Source organism: Podarcis liolepis, assembly GCF_965112155.1.
Source record: "Podarcis liolepis genome assembly, chromosome: 7".
Taxonomy (NCBI): Eukaryota; Metazoa; Chordata; class Lepidosauria; order Squamata; family Lacertidae; genus Podarcis; species Podarcis liolepis.
Window position 1 is genome coordinate 53,238,902 of NC_139561.1, and position 26,109 is coordinate 53,265,010.

General features: G+C 41.6%; 2 protein-coding genes across 8 annotated transcripts in view; one reads left to right on the plus strand and one right to left on the minus strand.

The window, feature by feature from the left end:
* The window catches only part of SLC7A6 (solute carrier family 7 member 6), a 31,500-nt gene extending 8,261 nt beyond the window's left edge, over positions 1 to 23,239 (minus strand). The window contains exons 1-7 of one of the 7 annotated variants that reach the window (XM_083515037.1): positions 22,899 to 23,207; positions 21,353 to 21,413; positions 18,626 to 18,778; positions 14,324 to 14,892; positions 9,871 to 9,996; positions 3,855 to 3,999; positions 2,232 to 2,355 (exon numbers count right to left, since the gene is read on the minus strand). In XM_083515037.1, coding sequence (XP_083371163.1) covers positions 2,232 to 2,355; positions 3,855 to 3,999; positions 9,871 to 9,996; positions 14,324 to 14,870 — 942 coding nt within the window. In that variant the 5' untranslated portion in view covers positions 14,871 to 14,892; positions 18,626 to 18,778; positions 21,353 to 21,413; positions 22,899 to 23,207. The other 6 variants (XM_083515034.1, XM_083515039.1, XM_083515040.1 and 3 more) reach the window with 6 other exon arrangements.
* The window catches only part of SMPD3 (sphingomyelin phosphodiesterase 3), a 351,886-nt gene that overhangs the window by 178,365 nt on the left and 147,412 nt on the right, over positions 1 to 26,109 (plus strand). The window lies entirely within an intron of this gene.

Below are 26,109 nucleotides of genomic sequence, written 5' to 3' on the forward strand. Positions count from 1 at the left end.
GGGGATTCGAACTGCCAGCCTTCTGATCAGCAAGCCCTAGGCTCTGTGGTTTAGACCACAGTGCCACTAAGGTAGTCATGTCCATTAACTTCAATGGGTCTACTCTGAATAGGACTAGCCTTAGATAAAACCCCATATACTGTAGATATTAGGTATTTAATTTGGTTAGTACTTTAGGCACAACTTTTCTGTATTTAAAGGATTCAGTATTTAAAGGATTACAATAGATTAATGAGGGAATCTGCCAGGTTTAATTCCAAAGAACTTTTAAAAAACCTGTTCACTCTGTGAAGCTGGTTTTGTCTTTCTGCAAGATATTCTGAAAAGAAATCATCACAAAGAAAACACCACAATTTATAAACTGGATTAACTATAATCTGGGTGATTCAAACAAGCCTAATGAGTAACAGTAGTAGTAAAGAGAGAGGCTGTGAATGCTATTAGGAGCTCCTAATAATATTCAATCAGTTTTATTTAAATAGTACAGTGGTACCTCGGGATAAGAACTTAATTTGTTCTGGAGGTCCGTTCTTAACCTGAAACTGTTCTTAACCTGAGGTACCACTTTAGCTAATGGGGCCTGACAATGCCGCCGCGCCACCGCTGCACAATTTCTGTTCTCACCCTGAAGCAAAGTTCTTAATCCGAGGTACTATTTCTGGGTTAGCAGAGTCTGTAACCTGAAATGTCTGTAACCCGAGGGACCACTGCACATTTCATGAACATGTAAGATGTTCTATATAACAATGCAAATGTATGTGAATATAACAATGAAACTGACTGATTGGATATTAAAGGCTTTGATAAGTACTGTGTCCCTAATTCCAATTTCATACATGCACAGTTGGACAAGTCCTGGAGCGCAACTTCTCCTGAACTGCAGTCAGAAAGTAGTAAATGGATTAATAATGAAATCTGATTACTTAAAGCTCCAATAACCCTTCTAACTAAAAAGATTAAAATCACAAATAGGCAACATACACCAATGAATTTCACCTTGGCCAAATTACAAGAAGATTCTGGCTGTGTATTTGAACCTGGAAATTTTACATTTGGGATGCTATGATCAAAACACCAAAAATTTAAAAAGCTTGTTCTAAGACACAACAACTTAACTACTCAGCTAAACTCCCCCTTAAAAAACAATTTTGTTTGGTAAAGTGTGCTGACCTAAAAAGACTTTGATCGCGCATATGCAATTAAAAAGTTGTAAATATCCTATATAGTATTCTGTAGTAATTGGAATGACCTTTAACACAACTGAGTTATTTGAAAAGAAAGCAGAGAAGTAACCTATCAGCCCCATAGTGATTTCTTAAAATGTTAGGCATTTAAATACCTACATAAGTAAATAGATAAGAAATCTGATAGTCGGTCAGATGTCAAAAGATCAACAACAGAATGAATATAAAATCAAAATATATTTCAAATGCCTTTTGTGCATTAGTTGCAAAACATCTCATGCAATTCAAAGAATAAACTGTATAAGAAGACTGGGGGCGGGGGAGCAAGTATGATGTTGCCAGTAGGTTTCCCCAATTTCACCCTACGATTACCCAAACTGCAAACCAGTAGTGTTCTTAGCAACAGGATCTGTCATTCATTGTCAGAGTGGAAGATAGTGGGTTAGAGCAATGCATGCCCCCCCACCCCGACTTCTTCCAACCTGGCTTGGGTCTCTTGCCTGAAGTAAGATCCCAAGAACCCACTCCGTTACACTGTTGGTGCAGACTGTCTCCAGAACATTTTTACTTTCTACATGTCCAACCCACATGCATACTACTTCCAGTCTTGCCTAAAGTGACAGCATTTCTGCAGAGTCTCTTCTATTATAAATAGGACAACGTTTTCCATGAATTGCTACGCTGGTCTGAGTCCTTGCAAGTGATCAATTTTCCCAATTAGCATTACTATTTTTGCACAAATTATATTTCAGTCAACCAACTGAAAACAATTCTTTGGGAAGGTTCATTTTCACATATATATAAGCCTCCAAACTGCATCCTTAAAGGTTGTTTGTTTCATTCTGGATAACTGTCGCCAATTCACGTGGATGAATACACACAAGTTTGGAGAAATCAAAAGGTAGTCTGGCCATAAACAGTGCCCAGAAGTTCTAGATCATATAGAAACTGGGTCATCTGAATCATAAAAAGGCTGCACAGCTCAGGATGCAACTTACTCAAAGACAAGTGCATAAACACACATAACAATAGCAATATCAGACTTACCACTGCCACTGCATCACTAGAAAGCACAGCATTAATATCCAGCACTGTATAATATGCTATATTGGTCAATATGTAGATAATTGTCACAATTGGCATAGAAACAGCAATAGCTAGAGGCAGGTTCCTGGTTAAATGAAACAAAATAAAAAACAAACACACAACTTAGAAGTAGCTGTTACTCTTTTCATCCTGACTAATACCCACTGGGATATCACAAGGGATGCGGGTGGTGCTGTGGTCTAAACCACTAAGCCTTTGGGGTTTGCTGATTGGAAGGTCGGCAGTTCGAATCTGCACAACAAGGTGAGCTCCCGTTGTTCTGCCCCATCTTCTGCCAACCTAGCAGTTTGAAAGCTCACCAATGCAAGTAAATAAATAGGTACTGCAGCCATGCACTCGGGCTTCCATCATGGTGTTCCGTTGCACCAGAAGTGATTTAATCATGCTGTCCACTTGACCCAGAAAGCTGTCTGTGGACAAACGCCAGCTCCCTGGGCCTGAAGCGAGATAAGCGTTGTACCCCATAGTTGCCTTTGACTGGACTTAGCTGTCCAGTGGTCCTTTACTTTATTTACCTTACTGGGATATCAGGTATTTACAATCATGTTTGGACTGATAAAAGCTTCATATGAGAACTAGGAGTTCTATTAAAAACAAGCTAAAGAAAATGCCTTATTTTCATTACTTTTGTGGCCTACTTCTCACAGAGGTGTTTGGGCTGTACCAGTTCACACCGCAGGGAGAAGTTTACGTGACTGTTCCTCCATGCTGAAAACAGTGCTATACATAGAAAAAGGCAAGGCTACAACACTCTTCCCTGGCACCATCTTTTCAATGCACAAATATTCTTCTTTTTGCATGCAGCTGTCATTCAGTTATATGAGCCCCCATTTAAAAGTCCAAAGTGTTGCATCGATGAGAACTAGGCCTAAGACAAGGCAGAGGGGAATCAAACCAACCTTAATCAATGGTTGAAGTGGAGATCAAGGGCCATTGTGGGATGCAGAAGGGAAGGGGCCTGCTCTAAATCATTCTGGGCAGGTGTGGAACCCAGGAGACCCCAGAGGGCAACCCTCACAATTCCCCCCCTAGGGATAGGAAGAGACCAGCAGGGCCTCCTATTTTCCAAGAGGCTGCTGTAGAGGTGGCACCAGGAGGGGAGCTGCCAAGGAGATAGCAGATCTGGCCTCCAAGGAACACACTGCAGCCACTGATGCTACTGTGGTGGTGGCGGCAGCAGGAGCAACAGCAGCAGTGTATGATGAATTTCTAGGAGGCCAGACCTGCTGCCCCTATGGATCCTGCCACCTGAGGTGGTCACCGCACCTAGTCTCATGGGTGGGCCAGCCCTGACTATGTCCAGCTTTGTCAATCCTGCAAATCGGAAACAATGTGCAGTTTGCTACAGCCAGTCAAACTTTTAAAAATGTCTCTCAGGCTTCAAAATTCTGTTAGTTACTCTTTGTAGCGTCAAGGTTCAGAATTGTTTATGTCCATGTAAAATATTTCTTCAGCTAGAGATAAAGTTCTCTCACACTTCAAGATGATTTTTTAATTACATTGACTCTTAGGAGATACTTCAAACAAACTGAAAAAGGTGAAATAGCTTTAGGAAACATTTACCTTTCTGGATGTTTTATTTCTTCAGTTACAAAATTGAGGGTGTCCCAACCTGAGTATGAGAACAAGGCAGAGTAAAGTGCAAGAGAAATACCCCCAAGATTCCAAGATGATCCCTCAAAAGAGTCCTGAAAGTGGTCCGAGTATCCTGTGTGTAAAGGAAAAGCAGAGGAATAAGAACAGTCTTGGAAACCATACCAGATGGCACTGTTAATACACTTTAGTGGAAAATAAAGGCAAGAAGAATGAGAAAGTCTCAAACTCTCTGAAGACAGCAAAGTGAGATCTACCACCCTCTCACACACACATGGCATAACTAGATGGGAGAGAATAAGATTTTAAAATGCTGCCTTGCATTTAAATAAATGGGGGGGGGCCTACTAGCAGGCAGAAAATTAGCATAGCAAGCTGTGGGCTGGACTAGACTGTCTCCTGACAAGTTATTAATTAAATTGAAATGAGATATTCTTTATTTTTTATTTACGTGAAGGAACATTCAAGGAATTGTATTCCTAGCCTACAGTGACAATCAAACACCTCATTCTACTGCATGCATTCTACTACCAGGCTGCATAACATCTCCCTGTTGCTTGCCTTTAGAGCAAATAAGGGCATTTCAGTTAGTAGAAACATTGCTTTATTGTTAAAAAGGTGTAGTTATAGGTATATCAGTACTCAAATCTGAATTGTTAAATTGTGTTATTACTGTTATTGTGGTTTTTGTTGTATGTGTTTTTTGTGGTTGTTGTTTGTATTGAAAAAATGATTAAATATTTTTTTTTTAAAAAAGCACGAAATTTAAAATTTTATAAAAAAAACCAAAAAACACACATTGCTTTATTTCTGAGGAACTCTAGTTCAATACATACCCAATTTACATGCATCATCAGAGACAGACTTGGCTCACAGCAGTTCAAACCACAGTTAATTAAACTGGCTGCAGGCAGCCTTGGCATTACAACTTCACCTCTTGCCAAAGTACTTTTATATACAAGGTATCTAGAGTCTAGATTTTTTATGTATAAAAATGTATCCAAAATGTGTTTCTGCATCACAGATTGGTTCTCAGGTTCAAATATTATCTGTACTACTAATATAATGAGGTTTGGTCAGGAAACAAACTATGATCCCAGTTCAGGTATAACACTAAGCAAAGGCTCAGCATGTTGCTCCCACTTTTCCTGGGAAGAAATGAAGTGCGAAGCAACTACAGGTTCACAGAAAAATATTAACCATGGTTAATTGACATTGACAATTAGCCATTGTCAATGACATTGACGTTGACATTTGAATGAGAGCAGTGCCACAGTCTAATGGCTACCCGTAAGTCTTGACCTAACAACTGTTAACCCACATCACTGAAATATTTTAGCCCATATCACTGAAAAGTTTTAAGACAACCAAAATTACAAACATACAAATGATTAATAGATGTACTTAAAGAAGGTCTATTACTAGACTACAGCAGCTTTCCATTTACAAAAGCTAATTAATATTGTCCAATTTGGCATGCTTTCCAAGTGTGTTTTTAAGCTGGATGAAAGCAATTTCACAAAAGCAGCTTTTAAAATTAATTGGTTTTATTTGGCAATCACTGCAAAAGCAGCTTTTAAAAACATTGCAGTATCTCATTTAGAAATCTGTTCAATATTTAAGAATATCACAGCATATCTGTTTATTCTCACCATATTCACCACTTTATCTCCTTATAAAGCATTGGGAAGATGGAATGCCAGCCAAGTTAGAACAGTGAACCCAGTAGAGGGTTATATTAAAAGCAAAAATCATACTGCCAGAAGAGCACATTGTGTAACATTCATGCATTATTCTGCACAGGCCCAACGGATAAGGAAAGAACATGGCATATAGTCCTTCTAAAATACAGATGTAGTTTGGCATAGTAGAAATGCAGACTTCCTATTTTCTCAAGTCAGCATAATAAGAATGCTTCCAAAATAAACAGGAAACAAAGCTTGTTTTAAAAAATCAATAATAAAGGTGAAAACACTGATAAACCTACAATAGCTAGGATACCATAGCTCATGGGAAAATATTTCAGCAAGCTCAGTTGTGTAAAGTTGAACAATAGGCAATAGGAAAAACATGGCTGAGGAGGAAAGTGCTATGTGATCTTTGCTTTTAGGTGCACTCTTGTCAGCAATCTGCACATAAAGGTCATATAGGCTGCTTGTAAATGCCCGTAATATGACTGGCTCTGGGATCAACCTGGTGTTAAAGTAACAGAAGTATTACACTTAAAGGTGCATAGGGTAGGTCAGGGCCAAACTCAACATGATGTTAGCTGTATCAAAGCAATTCTCGTCCTATAAACTGCTTTGAGGTTCTATTACAATCAAGTAATATATAAACTTTGTTAAATAAATTAATGTGCAAACATTTTTCTAATGTAAATAGCTGCTGCTTGAGAAGCCTGGATAGGGCAGAGACTACAGTGGGAGGTTTAATAATTCCCTCTCCCTGTGTTAACAGCACTCTCTCTCTCTCTCTCTCTCTCTCTCTGTGTGTGTGTGTGTGTGTGTGTGTGTGAGAGAGAGAGAGAGAGAGAGAGAGAGAGAGAGAGAGAGAGACTTCATCAGAATCATGGGATGGGGGGGGGGGAATTAACACCTATCCACCACTATTTCCATTCTATTCAGTCGCACCCTGACAGCCAATTGCCATTGGAAGGGCAGGGGAGCCCAGTTTTCTTTCGTCTAAAAACTTACTTTAATAAAAACAAAAACAACACAGAAAAGACACACTTATAAGACACTGACCAAACTCTTCTATTTAGAAAGTGTTTAACCTCATTGAACAAAGGAACTGCTTTGCAACCCCCTGCCTGCAAAAAAACACAAAGGGAGTCTGAGCTGCATGTACAATGTCTACCGTACACATTAACAACTTTCTTTGGATAGCAACTGTTATTTGGGTGAGGAAACAGAGCCAATTTGGAGTTGGAAATTAAGGGGTTTAAGCCCACGCACACCATCAGCCACCACCACCACAATAATAATAATAATGATGATGGTGGTGGTGGTGGTGATTGATGTCTGTTTTAAATTAATTACGCATACATAAACCTGAGGTACTCATTAGATCATGTGTAGACCACTTGGTTAGATTCAACTAACCAAGGCACTTACATTTTGGTAAGGCAGTAGCAAGGCATATTCAACATGAAAGGTAAAGGTACCCCTAACCGTTAGGTCCAGTTATGGATGACTCTGGGGTTGCAGTGCTCATCTCACTTTACTGGCTGAGGAAGCCGGTGTACAGCTTCCGGGTCATTTGGCCAGCATGACTAAGCCGCTTCTGGCGAACCAAAGCAGCACACGAAACACCGTTTACCTTCCCGCCGGAGCAGTACCTATTTATCTACTTGCACTTCGTGCTTTCGAACTGCTAGGTTGGCAGGAGCAGGAACAGAGCAATGGGAGCTCACTCCGTCGTGGGGATTCAAACCGCCGACCTTCTGATCGGCAAGCCCTAGGCTCTGTGGTTTAACCCACAGCGCCACCCTTCATATTCAACATAGCCAGTCACTAAAACTGCAACCCAGCAACTCCCCATACCCCATAACAAGAAGGTATCCTTTTTTTCTCAGCAGTGGCATTCTTGTAATATATAATCCCTTAAGGAAAAACCTGAATCTAGTTCATGTGCTTTGGGATAATAAGCAGGCATAGCATGGTGTCAGCCCTCTAACACCATCCTTTTGTACTCTCCTATAATATGAAACAAAACTGTCCATTCTATGGACCAGTTAGCATCCACAAAACTGCACAACCAATTCCATATCCCCAAGAGTGCATTCAACTTCTACTTCTAAAACAGCAATATTTCAATGTGAGAAATATCTACAAAGGCCTGGTAAAGACACTACTGCTGTGCCCCAGGAGAGGCTGGTCCATTAGGACAAATGGGGTACTACCCTCTGCAACCTCAGTCTGCCATCAGCCAGCCTCCACCTGCCTGTTTTTCTTCTTCTTCTTACAACCAGTCCAGGGGGTGGCACTGCCTGCCAACTTCCTCTGCCTTAGTTTCAAGTGTTGCCTTTGTGGAACTCAGCAGGTAAGGGGATGGGAACAAAAGCAGAATTAGTTGGCTATACCTATCACTGGCTTTGGCTCCGCCTATTGCTAGTCCTGCTGCCTTCTGCATTACCAGTCACAACAGGCACCACTTCTGTGTCTTAAAACACTCACTTCACTAGAAAACAGGTTCCAGTTACTCTGAATGTGTCAAAGAGGCTATTCTTCTACAACAGTGAAGGCTAAAAACAATTTTTCAAAATTTTAGTTTTTCAAGAAACCTGCAGACACTTTGAAATGTACATAGAGTATTGTTAAGGGTGAAAATAAATGGCCTGAAGTGCCTAAAATGCCCTAGGGGACATGGTCTAAGGAAACTTAATGCAGCCATCTGTTAAAGCCAATAAATTTGGGTCTGGTCAGTGCCTGGATGGTAAGCCACCTGGGAAGCTGATGTGCACCACCTTGAGTTCTGTGATGGAACATAGGAAACTGCTTTATACCAAAGCAGACTATTGCATCAATCCATCTCAGTTTTGCTTACACTGACTGACTGACATGTTTGCCAGTCCTATCTAGAGATACTGAGAATTGCACATGAGATCTTCTACATTAGGCACGTCCAACAGGTAGATCGTGATCTACCGGTAGATCACTGGACATCTGTGGTAGATCACTGGTAGATCAGTAGCTCCTCCTAAAGAAGCTGAACAACTTTGGCTCCTCTAAAAAAAGCTCAACATTTTGGTCCTCCCCCCCCCCAAAACGGGCCTTCCCTCCTTCCTAAAAGAAGCTCAACAAGTTTGACCTGAACCCCCCATAACAGGGCTTTCCTTCCGAAGAAAAGCTCAAAAACTTTGACCTGAACCCCAAAAAGGGAGTAGATCACTCCCAGTCTTTATTTTTTTTAATAATATTTTAATTAGGGTTTAGAAAAAATAAGGAAGACAAAAAAGATATAAAATTATAAAATATAAAAATACAAACATTATACACACAAGAAAAAAGGGGGGAAACACATATAAAAAAGACAAAAATTCCCTCTTTCTTAATTTCTCCTCTTTAGTTAACTTATTTTCCTGACTTCCTCACGTCTCCCATTTTTGTATCCCTTTTAAAAATTGGTTCAGCAAATTCATGTCCTGTTAGTCTATCCATTATTAATCCAATCTTACATTTTATCTTGTTGCTAAAACCCCTGCAGTTCATTTCAATGTCCTCAACATTCAAAAATTTTACAGTATTTCTGCAAATAGATTTTAAAATTCCTCCAATCTTCTTCCACCGACTCTTCTCCCTGATCTCGGATTCTGCCAGTCATTTCCCACTCCCAGTCTTTAACTCTGTGAGTAGATTGCAGTCTCTTGGGAGTTGGCCACCCCTGTTCTACATGAAAAGCAGGTGCTCTGCCACTGAGGTACAGAAGGTGGGATATAAATGAACTTCAATAAAATCAATGAATAAAACTAAATTAATATTTCCATGACTAAGTAAAATAGAGGCCCAGCTATATGCAACACTTTGTCATGTGTAGTTATCAACTTAAGGGCATACATAACACAACAAAAATGAAGCTGCAGAAGGATGCAGATATTTTTTATTGGGAGGAGGGGAGCATCTGGTGTGTCTGTGAAAGCATTAAGAAGCTGCTCCTCCATGCTTCCACACCTGCATATTTTACATATGATTTTAAATTTCAGAGTAAAACCACAAGTAGTTCCCAGATTTATGTTAAGTCACTATCTTACTGTGGGTTTTTATTTTCAATTTTGCCTTCATTCCTACCTAAGAGTACAGATGCAAGTTCTAGTTTTATAAGCAGAAGTTGGTTCAATTAGAAAGTTGGTAACATACCATACCTGAAGCTTTCTTTTTTTTGAAGGGATCTGAAACTGCTGTGAATTTTATCAATAACCCAGTAAGTGCTCCTTAACATTTTTCTTCTGATCAGTACAAACCTTTACACATTAAGCTATTAATCTTACCCTGGCTTAGTTTAACAATTCCTGTTATGATGATGACAATAAGGGCAATGACTTTGGCATAGGTGAATGCATCCTGCACCCTTGTTCCCCATTTAACATAGGCACAATTTATAAACGTTAGAAGACCTAGGAGACAAAAAGGGAAGCAAGGAGGCATTAGAAAGTGCTTTGTTTTTGTCTTTTGAAAATCAGTTATTGGTTTGAAATTCTTCTCCATGCTAGAGCTAACATGTCACAATTACATATTTGTGCAAATAAGCTTAGGAAATCAGGATAAGGAAAAACTGTATTTATAAAGACACAGTTTTATTACTAAAACTTGTCTGTTATTTAACAGTTGGTTAACTTCCAACAAACTGCAAAGCAGAAAGGATTTCAGGACATATGCACATCTAAGGAGAGGGTTTAGAAGGCATGGAAATACTTCTTGGCCCAATTTGCAGTCTAATTATCATCTTAGGAGTAATCTTGTACCTTTGGAATGAAGGAAGGTTGCAAACGAATACACATTTTAAATGACAACATTCTTATCGAAAATAGGAATCACCACTTAAAAACTCTTTGACAACACAGTCTGTCAGTATAGTGGTTAAAAATACCCAAGCCACTAGACCTAAAGGGCTAGAAAAAATTAAGGGTGGTTCCATGGTCCAGGGAAACATCTTAAGCGAACCATTTTGATGGCATTTAAAAAACATTTGCTAAGAAATGAAGAAGCAAAAAGCAATGCAAAAGGCAATGCAAAATTAAATGCTCCTTTCCCTTTAACCATTTGAAATGCCTTAATTCTCATATTCTTGATTATTTCAGAAAAATAGAAAGCAATAAAAACATTTTCAGCCATCACAAAAATGTAAAAATTGCTTATAAACAAACTGCAGGAAAAAATGGCTGAATTTCTCATCTTTTTTCAGCAAGTCCTGAACTGCTCAATGAAATGGGAAGAGATTGATTAAAAGGAGGCAGGTTTACTTCTAGATTATGAGAAGCTGAAATTGAAAAGGATACTTCTAGTAACATTTCTAAAGGCTACTCAACTTATTACCATGCCCTACAACTCAAGTTGTTTCTATTTGACAAGCCAATCTAGATACACAGGGAGTATCTTATGACAACACAAAGTACTTATGAAACTACTCAGTAAACAACAGTATGATGAAATCTCTCTGTCTCAGTATAGCAGAAGAGTATTTATTTATTGGTTTTTACGCAACTTAGTATCCACAACTGCATTTTCCTTCCTAGCCCCTGAGATCACAGATCAAGGCAAAGAGTGTATCCTGAAATAAAAACTATTTTAATCGTGTCAATATTCTAACACATCACTGTTTCCACTGACTTGGGGAGAGAATGTTTTCATGACTTCTTGTGAGTAAAAAACCACCACACCAACCAGAGTTATGCGCATGTTTTCCTATCCTGGGTTCATTTACAAATAATAATAATATATCATTCCAATCTGTGCTTCTCAGCCCCACACTAATTCTAGCCAGAGTGGTAAAACCACTCAAATCCTAATTGCCAGGAAAAGGTTGACAGACTGTGTAGTTCCCCAGAAAGCTCAAAAAAGACAAACCAGTTTCACTGAATTTCAGCCACTTAAAAAGTAGCTTTTAATGCTGCCCCAATTCAAAGCACTCCAAATGAAGAAACAGAAAATACATCATGACAGTAAGGGTAATAACAAATAAAATGCGGAAATTCACAACTTTTGAATTTAGTTAATCTAATCAAGTCACAAATGGGGAGCAAGAAAATAAAGGAACAATAATAGCCATATTTGGATGATTGTAGCTTGTCTTAACAAGTCAAGATATGTGTAAGCCTTTTGTCTGTGCACACCCTTCACAGCTCTACTCAAACAAAATGCTGAAGTATTGCTTTAACTATAGTTTCTGATTTTGTTATATGGTTATCAGCTTCAGATCTTAAACAACCAGACAAACATGCTAAGTCTACACTGAAGTCCCAGTGAAGCATTCAGCCAAAGAAGGAGAGGACAAACTGTGCAGGGAGTGTGGTGCCACACCCTCTACTCCCAACCATTGTGCATTCAACAGAAAGATATGAAGGGTGATTCTAAGTGTATTCAGCCAAATGTGCATCCTCAGACTGTCATACATTCAACGTGAAAGTCAGGAGTGGAGTGCAGTGGGCAGTACACATCTGGATGGTGCATGCATCCCCTACACAGTTTGTGTCCTAATGCATTTGGATTAAAGCCTAAATAAGGTTTCACAGCCTATAGAAATGAATCCAGATCAGCACAGAGTTAAAAGCTTATTCTCTTCGTAAGAGAAAATAATGAGAAGAAAGATCTCAAGTATAGTAACAAACACAATAAGCCAGGGGTCACCAACCAAGCGGCTTCAAGGACCATGGTGCCAACAAAGGCCTTCACTGGTGAACCCAGGCAGCAGGGACCCCAGACTCTGAAAAAAGACTTTAAAAAAAGTCTAAAGTCCTCCTACAAACAAAGGTATGGACCAAAATGTACAGATCCCCTTATAAGTGATTTCTGTGAAACGCGGAATTTATAGCCAATGAGTGAAGACAGTTCTATGGCCAATGAGTGAGTTGTTTGGACACCAGGTAATAGGAATCCTTAGGGTCTTAAAGAGCTGCTGTTTTCCCCTCCTCTTCAGTGCACTTTTCCTGCTTCTATCTTATTTTCCAGGCAGAAATTCAACAGGTTAATTTCTTTCTCAAATGGAAATACAATCACCATGATAGTACTTTCTCTAATCTTGTGTTGTGGTGCCATGTTGTATTATGCTATGCCCCCCATAACAACCATGTTGTGCCTCCTGGTCCAAGAAGGCTGGCGACCTTGACAATAAGTAATGTATCCTGTTTATTACTGTGAGCTTTCTATAAGGCCCAAGAACTAGCAAATCATTTCAAACATCAGAATGTAAAAGATGTTTTCCTGTATCTTACTACAATTGTCCACTAAGCTCATATGAATAATTTTGCATTTCTACTTTATTGCCTCTCACCTGCATTCTAAAAGATGTTACAAATTTTGAATATTTACAACTCTTGTCAAAGTGCATGGATATCTACCTGTTTTTCCTACTAAATGTTTTTCCTGCTAACAATTATCCAATGCTTCTGGAAAGTTCCTTAGTCTCCTCCTATACATATTCAGTGAATGTGCATAGCACTTTCAATAAGTTACTTCCAGTAAGTGTGCCAGGTTTGCAGTCTTAGCCTTCAAGTAAGTAATCTTGCCTAATCTCCTTGCATATGTACAGAGAGAGCCAAACAAAAATCTGCCTGTTATATCTTAAGCAGACAAAATTTTGCAGTGCAAGAGACATGTGGGCTGCATGGCCAAAGGTTCTGGCTTATGCTCCTAGGTTGTAAAAGGCTATATTTAGTTGCAAACTAAATAATGTTCTCACTGTTATAGCAACCAGTTAGTATGCATGGTTGTTCAGGGAAAATATGGATTTCAAGATCTGAACCTAGATTTTTTAAAAAAATCTATTCCTCCTAACCTTTAAAAGCTAAACGGAAGACTCCTATTCCCCCCCAAAATTAAAAATAATAATAAAAAAATTCTCCACATAGCAGATGTTGGTGATAAACAGGGAATCACTGTCTTATTCATGTCCCAATTCATGTCCTAATTCCCAGAAACACAAAGAGCTGGCCAAAGTTGGAAATAATATACTGGCCCTTGTTGGTTCCTCTAAGAAAATCCTAATCCTAGGAATGCTAGAAGATTTTCTGCCTACAGCTCAAGACTTAATTGCTTCTATTTCTGGCTACTCAAGACTAAGGATATCTCAAGCATTCAAGTGGTCTTCATACAAGTACAGTCCTGCTTGCAACCTTCATGCAGCATCTGTTCCTAACAGGAAATAGTCCCAGAATCCATAGTGGGAAATTGACACTATGACTGGATCCAGACACATCAAAATAGTGTTTCAGGAAAACATGTTGTAAACCTCAACATGGGAAATCACACTGGTGAAACACAGAACCCCACAGCGCTATCTGGAGTCACATATAAAACACTTTTTGTTTACTAATGTAGCTCAGTCCTATGTGTAGCAGTTTCATACCAGAGATTCCAGGATAGGTAGCTTCAGCCCCTGTTGGGAATAGATCAGGGCCCTTGGGAGTGCCTGCTGCTTTCCTCTAGCCAAATTTAACATTTGAATTTGAGGGGACAGGAAGGAGAGAAGGTAGAGGTGAGCTCTATGCAACTACCTTCTACCCTTCTGCAGGTTTTCAAATGGAATGCTCACAAAAGCTTGACTCCATTCAGGGCAAACAGTGGGACAAATTCAACCCTGCTCCTTCTGTCATTAATCTTGCCATAACTAATTTAACTGTTTTGGAAGCATATTTGACTGTTGAATCATTGCAACTGATGCCTAGATGGACTCCTTTCTTTCCCAAGCCTACATCAAGGCAGCACTTTTGTTAATAAAATACTTACATATACAAGCCGCTGCAATAATTCGGCAAGCGATGTAAGGAGGTTGACAGGAAGGGAAGACAGGCTGCACGATATAGTTGGCAAATGTTATTGCAATAATTGCCTGGCTGGTTGGCTCAATGATCAATAGTGAAGTCCACAGTCGTATAAAGGCAATGAAGCTTCCAAAGGCCTCCAATATGTATGCATAACTAGCTCCTGATTTAGTGATAGTGGTTCCAAGTTCAGCATAACACAGAGCTCCAAATACTGAAAAAATCCCACCAATTGCCCAAATTACTAGTGACAATCCATAAGATGTACTGTAGTTGAGTACTCCTTTGGGGGAAACAAAGATACCTGAACCAATCATGTTTCCTACTATTAGGCTAATCCCATTAAGAAGAGAGATTTCCTTTTTCAGCTGCATTGTTCCTTGGTTTCCTTCACTTATTTGAGTATTGCCACTTCGATCTATTTTGTCTGCTTCCTTAATTGGGTAATATTCAGTCAGTGAATTCAGATGTGAAAAATTCTCTCTCTCTTCCATCATGATGTTCGCATGCATCCACTGCAACGCCAACCCCAAACTACAACAAAAGAGAAAGATATAATTAAATACTAGCAATTAACTTTTTGAGACCTCTATTGGCTATTGAGTAATGTATAAGCGTTATAAACAAACAAACAAAGCAAAACAAACCTGAGACATTTTTGATTTATAGTGTGAAAGGTGGGATACAATTAGTCATATAACCAAAAAGCAGCATTGAAGCATTTATTACAGGGTTACTGCTCAAAACCAATTTTAAACTATAAAGTCTTAAAATGCTTCATCACAGTAAGTACAGCACACATTACACAAGTGTCTTTGTAGCAGATCTCTGGTAATTACTCATTAAAAGTTTCATTCCAAAGCCCGCACAAAATTGAGTCTTAAAGCAAGCCTGTAAATAGCCACATGCCTTGTCTGTAGTGGGCAAGAATTGCCTCCAACAAGACAGGAAAGTTTTAGTATGCTGGAAAATAGTTCAGTCTTTTCCCCCTTCCAAACTATCTCAAAAGGTATGTGTCTGGGCAGACAAGCTAGTAACCTTTGTGGACTTACTTGCAAGGCTGTAGTAAAGTAATGTCACAAGTGCCTATTGCTATGATTATTCATTTAAAATTAATTTACTGCTTGTGTGTTATTATAACTACAGTGGTACCTCGGGTTACAAACGCTTCAGGTTACAGATGCTTCAGGTTACAGACTCCACTAACAGAGAAATAGTACCTCGGGTTAAGAACTTTGCTTCAGGATGAGAACAGAAATTGTGCTCCAGAGGCACTTTAGCTTTGAGGAGAGACCATAGTTCAATGCTAGAGATGCATTGTTTGACCAAGATCCCTGGTTCCACCCCCAGGATATCCAGTTATGGAATCTCAAATTGTAAGGATGTAAAAGTTATTGTCTAAGACCTTGGAAAGCCACCGCCAGCAAACATAAATAGTCCATGGGTTGTATCTAAGTTTTACTCACAGTAGACCCATCAAAATTAATGGATCAACTTAGTCATGGCCATTGATTTTCAAGCCTCTACTCAGAGTAGGACTGGCATTGGCAACAACCCCATACTGGGTTGGGTACAGCATGTAAAGGCAGCTTTATATGTTCAGCTACAGAAACTTCAAAAATAAGGCCACTTTACACATAATGTCTTCTGACATTGAAATTATCTCAGAGCAGAAAAATGTCATCTCCAAATAGGCCCCACTTAGGAAGCATACTAATTGAGGTCACAACCAGACAGCACAGACAACACAAAATCCAGAAGCGATAAGTATTTATGGGACCATACCTCCAGAGTTGATATGCTTTACAATAAGGAAGGACAAATATGTACACACAGCCCATTTGTTATATTTAACTTACATTAGGAATGTCCTTTTGCATTTTTAGAGCACCATCCACCAAGCAGAAGCCCTCTTCATATCAAGCTTGGCTTTCATCACATTCCAGACATCCATCAGTAAAATCATCCAATTAGTCATTCATTCTCTGAATTAATGCACTGTCTAGAAAATCAGACATTTCTGCTTATAATCATAGCACAGGTTAATTAAGGAACATTTGTTAGGCATCTGGTAGATTGTGATGGGTTATCATGGACCATATTCTGTTCATTTGGTTCTTGAGGTTGTTGTTTTATTACTGTACTAATGGTTGCTAGGTTTAGAACTCTTTATTTTTATTCTCTTTGTAAGTCACCTAGAAATTATTTTTACGTTAGGCAACTAATAAAACAAATACATAAATAATGAATAGAATATGCCTAAAAAATAAAAACCATAGAAAGTGTAATATCATATCCGGAAGCAATAGTCAACCTTTTTAGATATAGGACACACATACAAGACTTACTTTGGGGCTGGGGACGAGTTACCAGTTGTTTCTGTTCTACTATCTCTTTCTCCCTTTTCTTTCACCTACTCTTTAAACAGATCTTAAACACAAAAAGGTGACCACTCCTGATAAGGCTGTGATCCACTTGGGACTTTCCACTTACCAGCTGGAAGTTCAATGGTGTAAGAGACAAACTCTTTCATACACTGGGGAGCGGGGAAATTTCTGGCTTTAGTTTAACTAGCGTTGCATCATATCTGATCAAACCAGTTGTTAAAAAATTGACTATGTTAAGTCTAACAAACACCACCGCTTCACAAATAAACGGTCGGTTTATTTAGCGGTCGGTGTCACATAAGTAACCTGAGCTCCTCTTGTGAAAGGAAAACCACACTAGAATGCATTTCCCTTTGAAACAACAGAAGGCAGTACTATTCTCAGTGATACTTCTGCTGTCTGCAGCTGAATTGATACTCTTTCCCAATTTATTCTATCTCAACATCACGAATACCATCACATTATTGTTTCTCTTAAAAAACACACCAAAAACTCTTTCAGGGGACACAGTTGTAATGTTCCTGACTGTCAACGTTTTGAGAGCAGGCTATTGTATCATGCACACCCTCTTTTCATGCATACAAATTGCTCTCGCCATTCCTCAGACAGCCTATGTCTGCACCAGCATTAGCCATGCATCCTCTAACCATGTTCTCTCTTGAATAGGCTTTCCAAACCCTGACTACAATGGGTGCATGGGTTAGCACTGACCATGCCCAAGATCAGTATAAGCATAAATCCTTGACCATGGTTAAATCTATGAGAGGAAGGGTGAAATGAGTAAGTGCCATAGAGGGATAAAATACACAATCCCACAGCTTGCTCCTAATATTGTAATCATAATAAAAGATTAAGAGCAATACTTCTACACCAAACAATAGCTGTACTTTATCATTAGCCCAGAGGCCTGTAACTTTCTGGACAGTCAGTTTCACTGATTCAGTCAGCTTTACATTGTTACTGTGTTGAGTCTACAGAAAAACTCCTGAAAATCAGTATATATACTATATTTGCTTGGTTTCAGCTAGAATTAACTAGAATTAACAACTGAGATGAAATTTTAATGGTCCTTCTCATTCTTTTTTGATTAAGAAATTGAATAAATAGGGGCAGAGACATTCATGAGTTACGAACTTAATTCGTTCTGGAGATCTGTTCTTAACCTGAAACTGTTCTTAATTAGTGTGCTTTTGCTAATGGGGCCTCATGCTGCCACTGTGCCGCTGGCACACAATTTCTGTTCTCATCCTGGGGCAAAGTTCTCAACTCAAGGTAACTCTTCCACCTGGCACCTTCATGATATATTGATAGGTGCCAGACAAAAATGCTCCTATTTAACCAGGGCTTTGGTTAACATTCTATATCCTTTTAAATGTGTTTGTAGGAGTGGTTTTTTTGTTCTCATTCTTGTTTTTATTATATATTTGCACTCTCATTTTGTATATTTATGTTGTGAACCACTCTGTGATCTTCAGTTGGAGGGTGATATACATATTTAATAAACAGTAATAACAGTAACAATAAGAATAACAGAAAAGTGGATTCCTAATAAACAATAAGCAATAGAAATCAAACCCAAACATGAAACCACCCACCCCTCAAATTCAGAGATGGTTTTGCTGCTGTTTGGCAAACATTCATAAAGAATTTGTGTTCTCAGTGAAATATAGGGGGGGCAGTGAGAAACCTACAAATTCTAGGTGTTTTTGAATACTTTTGAATAAATTGGAAGATGGGGAAGGCCCATTAATGCTATTTACACCCAAAACTAAAATAAAAAATTGAATACAGAGTTCATGGTGGATTTATAGCAGGAACTACAATGACAACATACACACAAATCTCCAATGCTAATTTTGTGTCAGTTATTATGTACTTACTGATTGAACGGCTTGTACAACGGCTTGCACACTAGTTACAAACTTTGTACGACAGCATCAACAATTCCAGCATTTTTAAAAACTGCCTTCCCAGAAATCAGTAGCTGGTCACAGTGCTCTCTCCTTCTGTCTCATGAATCAGCATCATATATTCTGTAGAATATACAAGTATTAGGATCTCAATAAAGTGGACTAAAATAAATAAGGACAGTGTTGAATATTCACTGCAGAGGAGTACAGGATATTCATAGCATTGTTTGGCATAAGTGAAACTACTACCAAACTATGGTAGGTAAAGGTAAAGGTAAAGGTAAAGGACCCCTGAATGGTTAAGTCCAGTCAAAGGCAACTATAGGATGCAGCGTTCATCTCGCGTCAGGCCGAGAGAGCCGGGATTTCTCCACAGACAGCTTTCTGGGTCATGTGGCCAGCATAACTAAACTGCTTCTGGCACAATGGAACACTGTGACAGAAGCCAGAGCACACGGAAATGCCATTTACCTTCCCACCACAGCGGTACCTATTTATCGACTTGCACTAGTGTGCTTTCAAACTGCTAGGTTGGAAAAAGCTGGGACAGAGCAACGGGAGCTCACCCCATAGCGCTGATTTGAACTGCCAACCTTCCGATTGGCAAGCCCAAGAGGCTCAGTGGTTAAGACCACAGTGTCACCCGCGTTCCTACTATCAAACTAAAGCAAAAGAAGTTTGGTTATCATCACAGAGGAAGTATGAATCTGTGCTGTGTAAATTAGCAGAACTCCTATGTAGATAAAAATGGGAAGTGTAAATGTATCCTAAGATACACAAGGAGACAGAATGGCACAGTGGGAAGGCAGGAAAAGAAAGAAAAGTACTAATTACACAGACTTAATTCTGGCACAGGAATCAGGTGCCTGATTTGTGAGCGTCTGCAGGGTGCTGTCAGACTAATACCCAAAACTCAAGTGACTTTATTCAGAAATATTTCCTACTGATTTCAGTGGACTCTACTTTCCAGTGAAACACAATTATAATCAGGCTGCAAGTTCTTGAAAACAAGATACTTAAAAACAATTCCAATGCAATATGTATACACCATCCTATATGTTTCTATGGTCATGGTCAGCACCAACTAGTTTCCCAGCTTAAGATGGACTGAGGGGTGGTGGGCCAGTTTGCCCCCATTCCTTGAATAGCCTTCAATAAAGGTGCCATAGGTGCCACTTCTCCACAAGTCACTTGCCTTCCAACGACACTGGGGTTGCAGCACTCATCTCACTTTACTGGCCGAGGGAGCCGGCATACAGCTTCTGGGTCATGTGACTAGAATGACTAAGTCGCTTCTGGCAAACCAGAGCAGCGCATGGAAACGCCGTTTATCTTCCTGCTGGAGTGGTACCTATTTATCTACTTGCACTTTGTGCTTTCAAACTGCTAGGTTGGCAGGATCAGGGACCATTGCAGGGATTTGAACTGCCAACCTTCTGATCGGCAAGCCCTAGGCTCTGTGGTTTAACCCACAGTGCCACCCGCACCCCTGGTATGTCAGGTAGCATCTTTTAAAAAAGCAGATTTAACTCAAGGTACTGCAGTTGTTGATATCCCTTTTTAAAAGATGCAAAGCATTGCTATCAGTACAAAGAACAAAGACAATGAAGCTGCAGGCTTTGAAAACATGCCCTCTATGTGTAACATTAAACACAATGAAAGGGAGCAGAACCACATCCCCTGGTCCTGCCCCATCAGTCATTCATGTCATCAGTAGTACTTCAACAAATAGGGGTGGGGCTTTATGCATACACTTTTGTACACGTAGGCTTCCCATGTGACCTGCTACCGCCATCACATAGGGTTCTTGAATGCATGGAAGCCTATGCACACACAACTGTGCATGGGTAAACAGCCGTTTTCAATCATCCTGAAAGGGGGAACATGATCCCTCCTCCCCCATTTCTAGGCTCCTAGGACAACAAAGTGTAATATGTGTGGATGGGTGTTGATTGTGTACTTTCCTCCATGCTGCAGTCCCCTTTTAGTAGTAGTGGTAGTATTTATTTCATCCATTTGTCACTTATATATAAAATGTTTCAAAAAAACCTTACATCTTATACCTTTACCTCATCTCTCCCACTCTTTCATACAGATGGTGAACAGCAACATTATTTTTTAACCCTGAGGGTAGCAAAATATATTGATACAATCTCTGGTGCCTAGGAATATTTCCTGGGAAAGTAGACAAGATAATTGTTTCACCACAGCTATCTCTCCTTTTTCCTCATTCTCTCCAAGTAAAAGAGAGCCTAGTGCCCATTTATTTTAGTGCTAGGCTGCCAGTGATATAGTATGGTCCTTTTGTATTGCATCCTGAGGACTGTTGCGACCAGAAATTGATCAGAGTGAGGGAAAGTGTGTTTCTTTGTGTGTTTAAGTGTGGGTGAATGTGTGTTTGTGTAAGTACAAGTGTAATAAAGGGTTTGGAATTTGTGTAGGTATTGAGTGAGTGGAAGAGTATTGAGTAGAATATTATTTTTGGAATGCCCTTCCATCAGATGTCAAAGAAATAAACAACTATCTGACGTTTAGAAGACATAGGAAAGTTTTTAATGAATGATGTTTTAATGTATTTTTAATCTTTTGTTGGAAGCCGCCCAGAGTGGCTGGGGAAACCCAGCCAGATGGGCGGCGTATAAATAATAAATTATTACTATTACTATTATTATTATTCTGATGTTTTGCTTTACATACTATTTTGCTCTATTTTGTTGTTTGTTTTCCTGGCTTTTTCATAAACAGTGGTATACAAAATCTGAAATAAAGAAAAGTAGATTTACTTTGGCAGCAGCCCCCTATCCCCTGTTCCATACAAGTGAATGGGGGAAACTCTATTCAGACCTTCTAAAATGTTAAGCTCGGAGAGGGCCCCTAATGGTAGTTCCCACCCTTTCCCTCTGAATATGAGTCATTTTTACTGATTTTAATACTGTATTTTTTAATTGCCCTAGTACCTCATGGTGAAAAGTGGATAAGAAAGCAAACAAAAACTCCCATTCACTTGTACGTGGACTTGGCTGCAACAAGGAACAGGAGCTGCCATCAATCCATCCAATCCAAAGTGCCTTGGTCCTCAGCTGCAGGTGTCAGGCTCCACTAGTGCAGGGATTCCTAAACTGTTGTCCATGGGCATTGTTTAGGGGCAGGGGATGAGAGCCCCTCACAGGGGCCTGCCCAGGACATCTTGCTGTCTGGGACAGAGGACCAAATGGTAGCCCACCCCAGTAAAGGTGTACAGCACCTACAGACTATTCAAGTTATTTTGCACAAAAATTAGCTGCATTAATTATTGTTATATTTATTTATATCCCACCTTTCTCCCCAGAAGTGGGATTCTAGGTGGCTTGCAAAAATTAAAACAAACATTAGGCTAACCAAAACATCACAAAATTAGTGTGCAAGCTTCCAAGTTGTCCAGAACTCTTCCTCAAGTCAGATCAGCCTTTGTCAACCTCATGCCCTCCAGTTGTTTTGGACTACAACTTCCACCAGCCCTGAGCAAAATGTTTGGAGGGCACCAAGTTGGCGAAGGCTGGGCTTAGATATTAGCCGGTGCAGAAGAGAGAAAAATGATGCTTAACTGAGGCCTTCCCCTGACAGCCAAGTTTTTCTCTTTCTCCTGTCCCCACCCCATTTTGTTTTTTGTCTGCCTTCTAGGGAAGCCTGATGAAAAAACCTAGAGGACTTCGGAGATTGCACACCATTTGGCAACATTTTAGCTGGCCCCATAGAAACGTCCCCAGGCATAAAACCCTGACTCTCCTATTCCTGGTGGTGGTAACAGCAGATAAGAACATCAATCAGAAAATAAAATTAATAATAATAATAATAATAATAATAATAATAATAATAAATATTCAATTTGAATATTCAGCATTCGAAACACACAGACACACACACCCCAAAACCCGCTGCCTAATGGCAGGGCCGGCCTGAGCCACCCGCCACCCTCCTCGCGCTGCCCCGACACCCAAAATAAAATAAAATTAAACCTTTTGTGGCGCCTGCACTGGCGATAAAGAGAAACGGGACGTCGGAGGCACCGAGCGAGAGGCGCAGGAAAAAAGAGAGCAGAAAAAGCCGGTCTCCTTCCGCCGCCGCCTCGTCCCACCCGCTGCCTCTGAGGTGAATCCCAGAGGCACCGCCATCCCAACCCCCAGCAGCACCTCGAGGGCGCCCAGCCCACCTTGGCTTTTCGCTCCCCTTTCAAGCCTCGCTTCTCCTCCTCTTCCTCGCTCACCTCACGCCCCGCCGAGCCGGAGGGATGCTCAGGCGAGAACGCCAGCCAGCAAGCCGGGCAGCCTGCCTGCTGCCGCCTCCCGCGCAAGCGACCTCTAGCCGAGCAGCTTCCTCCGCCTCTCGCCTTGTTTTGTTTTCCCCTCAGCTAGGGCAGCGAAGGAGCTGGGCTGCCGGCCCAAGGCCCCGCCCCGCCGCGGCTAAGGCGCTCGCCTGAAGAAGGCCACCCTGGTGGTGGTGCTGGTGGTAGCAGCAGCAGCGCAGGCGGCGGCCTGGACGGGGCTCCTCCCACCGCCGACGCCCTCTGGCGTCTTCTTAGCTTCTCGCAGGCTTGGCTCTCGTCAGAAAGGCCCGGCGGGCTACGTTGGTTTCTCAGGTCGAAAAAGCAACACCACCACCGCAAATCCACGAGAGAGAAAGGGTTGAAGAAGGGTAGCAAGGTGGCGGCGACTGGTGGGGGGAGTAGGGGGCTTTTACATATACACAAGAAAAGGTGAAAAGATTTGGAACAGACCCCATTGGGGTCAGCAGGGCTTATTCCTAATAAAATGTGGAAGGAAAGTTATAAGGCGGGCAAACAGATGGGCACACCCCAAACTACAGGAGGAACAGCGCATTTGTAGTGAGGTCAAACAAATTCTTACGATTATTCTTCAAAACTATATTACATAGTGTGACCAGCAGTCACCTAGTCCAACTCCCCGCAATGCAAGAATCTCAGCTAAAGCATCCCGTGCTAGATGTATTTATTACAAATTATTATGGACATTTTCTGCAGGCAACGTGCAGGATTCCCTTCCCTCTATTTTATCCTCACAACTGCCCCGTGTGAGGTATATTAGGCTGAGACATGGTGACTGACTCAGCATGTTCAAAAAAGAAGGGGGAACTGATTATATGGGAGGCAGCACATTGCAGAGGAGCATGGATTTTCATTGTAAAGAAAAGTGTTTAAAAAGCATGTGTTTGGGAGAGGACTTAGTTCTACACCAGCTGCATAGAAAGCTTAAGTTGACAGTTCCATTCTTAAGTAAAAGTATATTTATTTTTAACATTAAGGGTTTCAAATTTTGTAAGTGTTATGTACTGAGTTGAATAGGATCCAAACCGAAGCAGTCTGATTGGTCCTAGAACAATAGGATCCAAATTGCAGCAGTCTGATTAGTCCTAGAACAATGCAGCAGTATGATTGGTTGGCAGGAACCACCCAATCCTGCTCCAGATATAAGTGAATCCACAACCTGATTGGCTTACAGTAGAATTCCGGAATTAGCCAATCATGTGCAGCCCATTGTGTAAATAATGTATATAAAGCAGATACTGTGAGGGGACTTTCATTCATTCCTCCTCACCACTATGAGCTGAATAAAGAGCATGAAATCACTTTGCGACTCTGAGTATATTTCACTGGCGACGAAGGTGGGATCCCGCTGAGCTGACTGCCACACACAGCACCGCAGCACCGCCACCTGCCGCACCGCTGCCTCGCACCGTGTATCCAGGCTTCAGCTCCGGGACACAAGGAACTCAGAATGGCAACCGACAGCAGCTTCTCACCATTCAACCCAGCATCTGGAGACTGGGAAGCGTACGCCTCCCGTTTCACCTTCCTCCTAGAAGCCAAAGGGGTCACCGACGAAGAAGACGCCAAGAAGAGGGCGATATTCTTCAGCGTCTGCGGAGAGGAGACGTTTGAAATTGCCCGGGCTCTACTTGCGCCTGAAGACGTCGCTACTGTTCCATACAAAACAATAATGGAACAGCTGAAGGGGCACTTTTCGCCACAGCCCTCAGTGGTGGCTCGTCGAAATGCCTTCTACGCAAAGCGACAAGCCCCTGGGGAAACCATAACTGGGTTTGTGACCTCTCTCCGCCAAGCCGCCCGGTTCTGCAACTTCTCAGAGCTGGAGAACATGCTTCGTGACCGCCTCGTCGGTGGCCTGAAGGATGAGAAGCTGCAACGACGCCTCTACGCTAAGAAGGACCTAACGTTCCAGGTCGCTCTGGAGGAGGCCCTGGCAACGGAAGCTGCCGAGAGGTCGACGCAAGAGGCACGGCCGAGCCTGCCATCCCAACCGAGGGTCCACCACGAAGACCTCACCGACGACTCAGGATCCGACAGGGAGGAGGTGCACCGAGTACAGCAGCGCACTCAAGCAGCGCACAGACCACAGCTGCCTCGACGAGAAGGAGGAAACTGCGCAAGCTGCGGGGGGAGTCACGAGAGGAGGACCTGCCGTTTCCGCAACGCAGAGTGCAGGCAGTGCAGAAAATTGGGACACATCGCCCGGGTGTGTCGGGCTCAGCTCACCCGACACCAGGCATCAGATGACCAACCCAAGAGCCCCAGGTCCCGGGGCCCAACACACCAAGGCAACTCGACGGAGCTCACGGACTGCCAGGTATACCAGTTGCCCCACCCCAACGTAGAGAAAATTTATGTAGAGGTACAGATAGAGGGGGCCCCATGTCGCATGGAGCTTGACACGGGTTCAACTCTATCCATAATCTCGGCAAGGACCTTAAGGAAACTGTGTCCTACTGGGGGTCCCAAACTCAGGCCGGCCCCATTCACCCTACGGGACTTCCAGAAACGTAAGGTCCCCACAATGGGGGTGGGGACCTTCAGGGTGCAATACCGAGGGCGGACGCGGCAACTGGACTTGCTTGTGGTCAAGGGCCCCTACATTAGCTTACTGGGATTGGCATGGTTTGGACCACTGGGGCTAGCTGTCACCGGGGTGAACCACACTAGCTTACAAGTGGACGTGGACGCCATATGCAAGGAATTTCCAGGGGTTTTCGACGGGAAATTGGGACAGTATACGGGCCCCCCCATTGCGCTACAGCTTGACCCCGCAGTACGACCGGTCAGGCTCAAGGCCCGCCGGGTCCCGTTCGCCTTGAAACCCCGTATAGACGAGGAATTGGACCGACTCGTGGAGCAAGGAGTGCTGGAGCCGGTGCCTAATGCCCCCTGGGAAACCCCAATCGTCACTCCCGTCAAGCCTAATGGTTCGGTCCGTATCTGCGCAGACTACAAATGTACCATAAACAAGGCCCTCACGGCCCACGCATACCCAGTGCCAGTGGTCAGCCATGTCCTTGCCACCCTGGCCGGGTCGAAAATTTTTGGCAAGCTGGACTTGGCCCAAGCATATCAACAGCTGCCAGTAGATGAGGCCACAGCAGAGGCACAGACGATTGTGACGCAC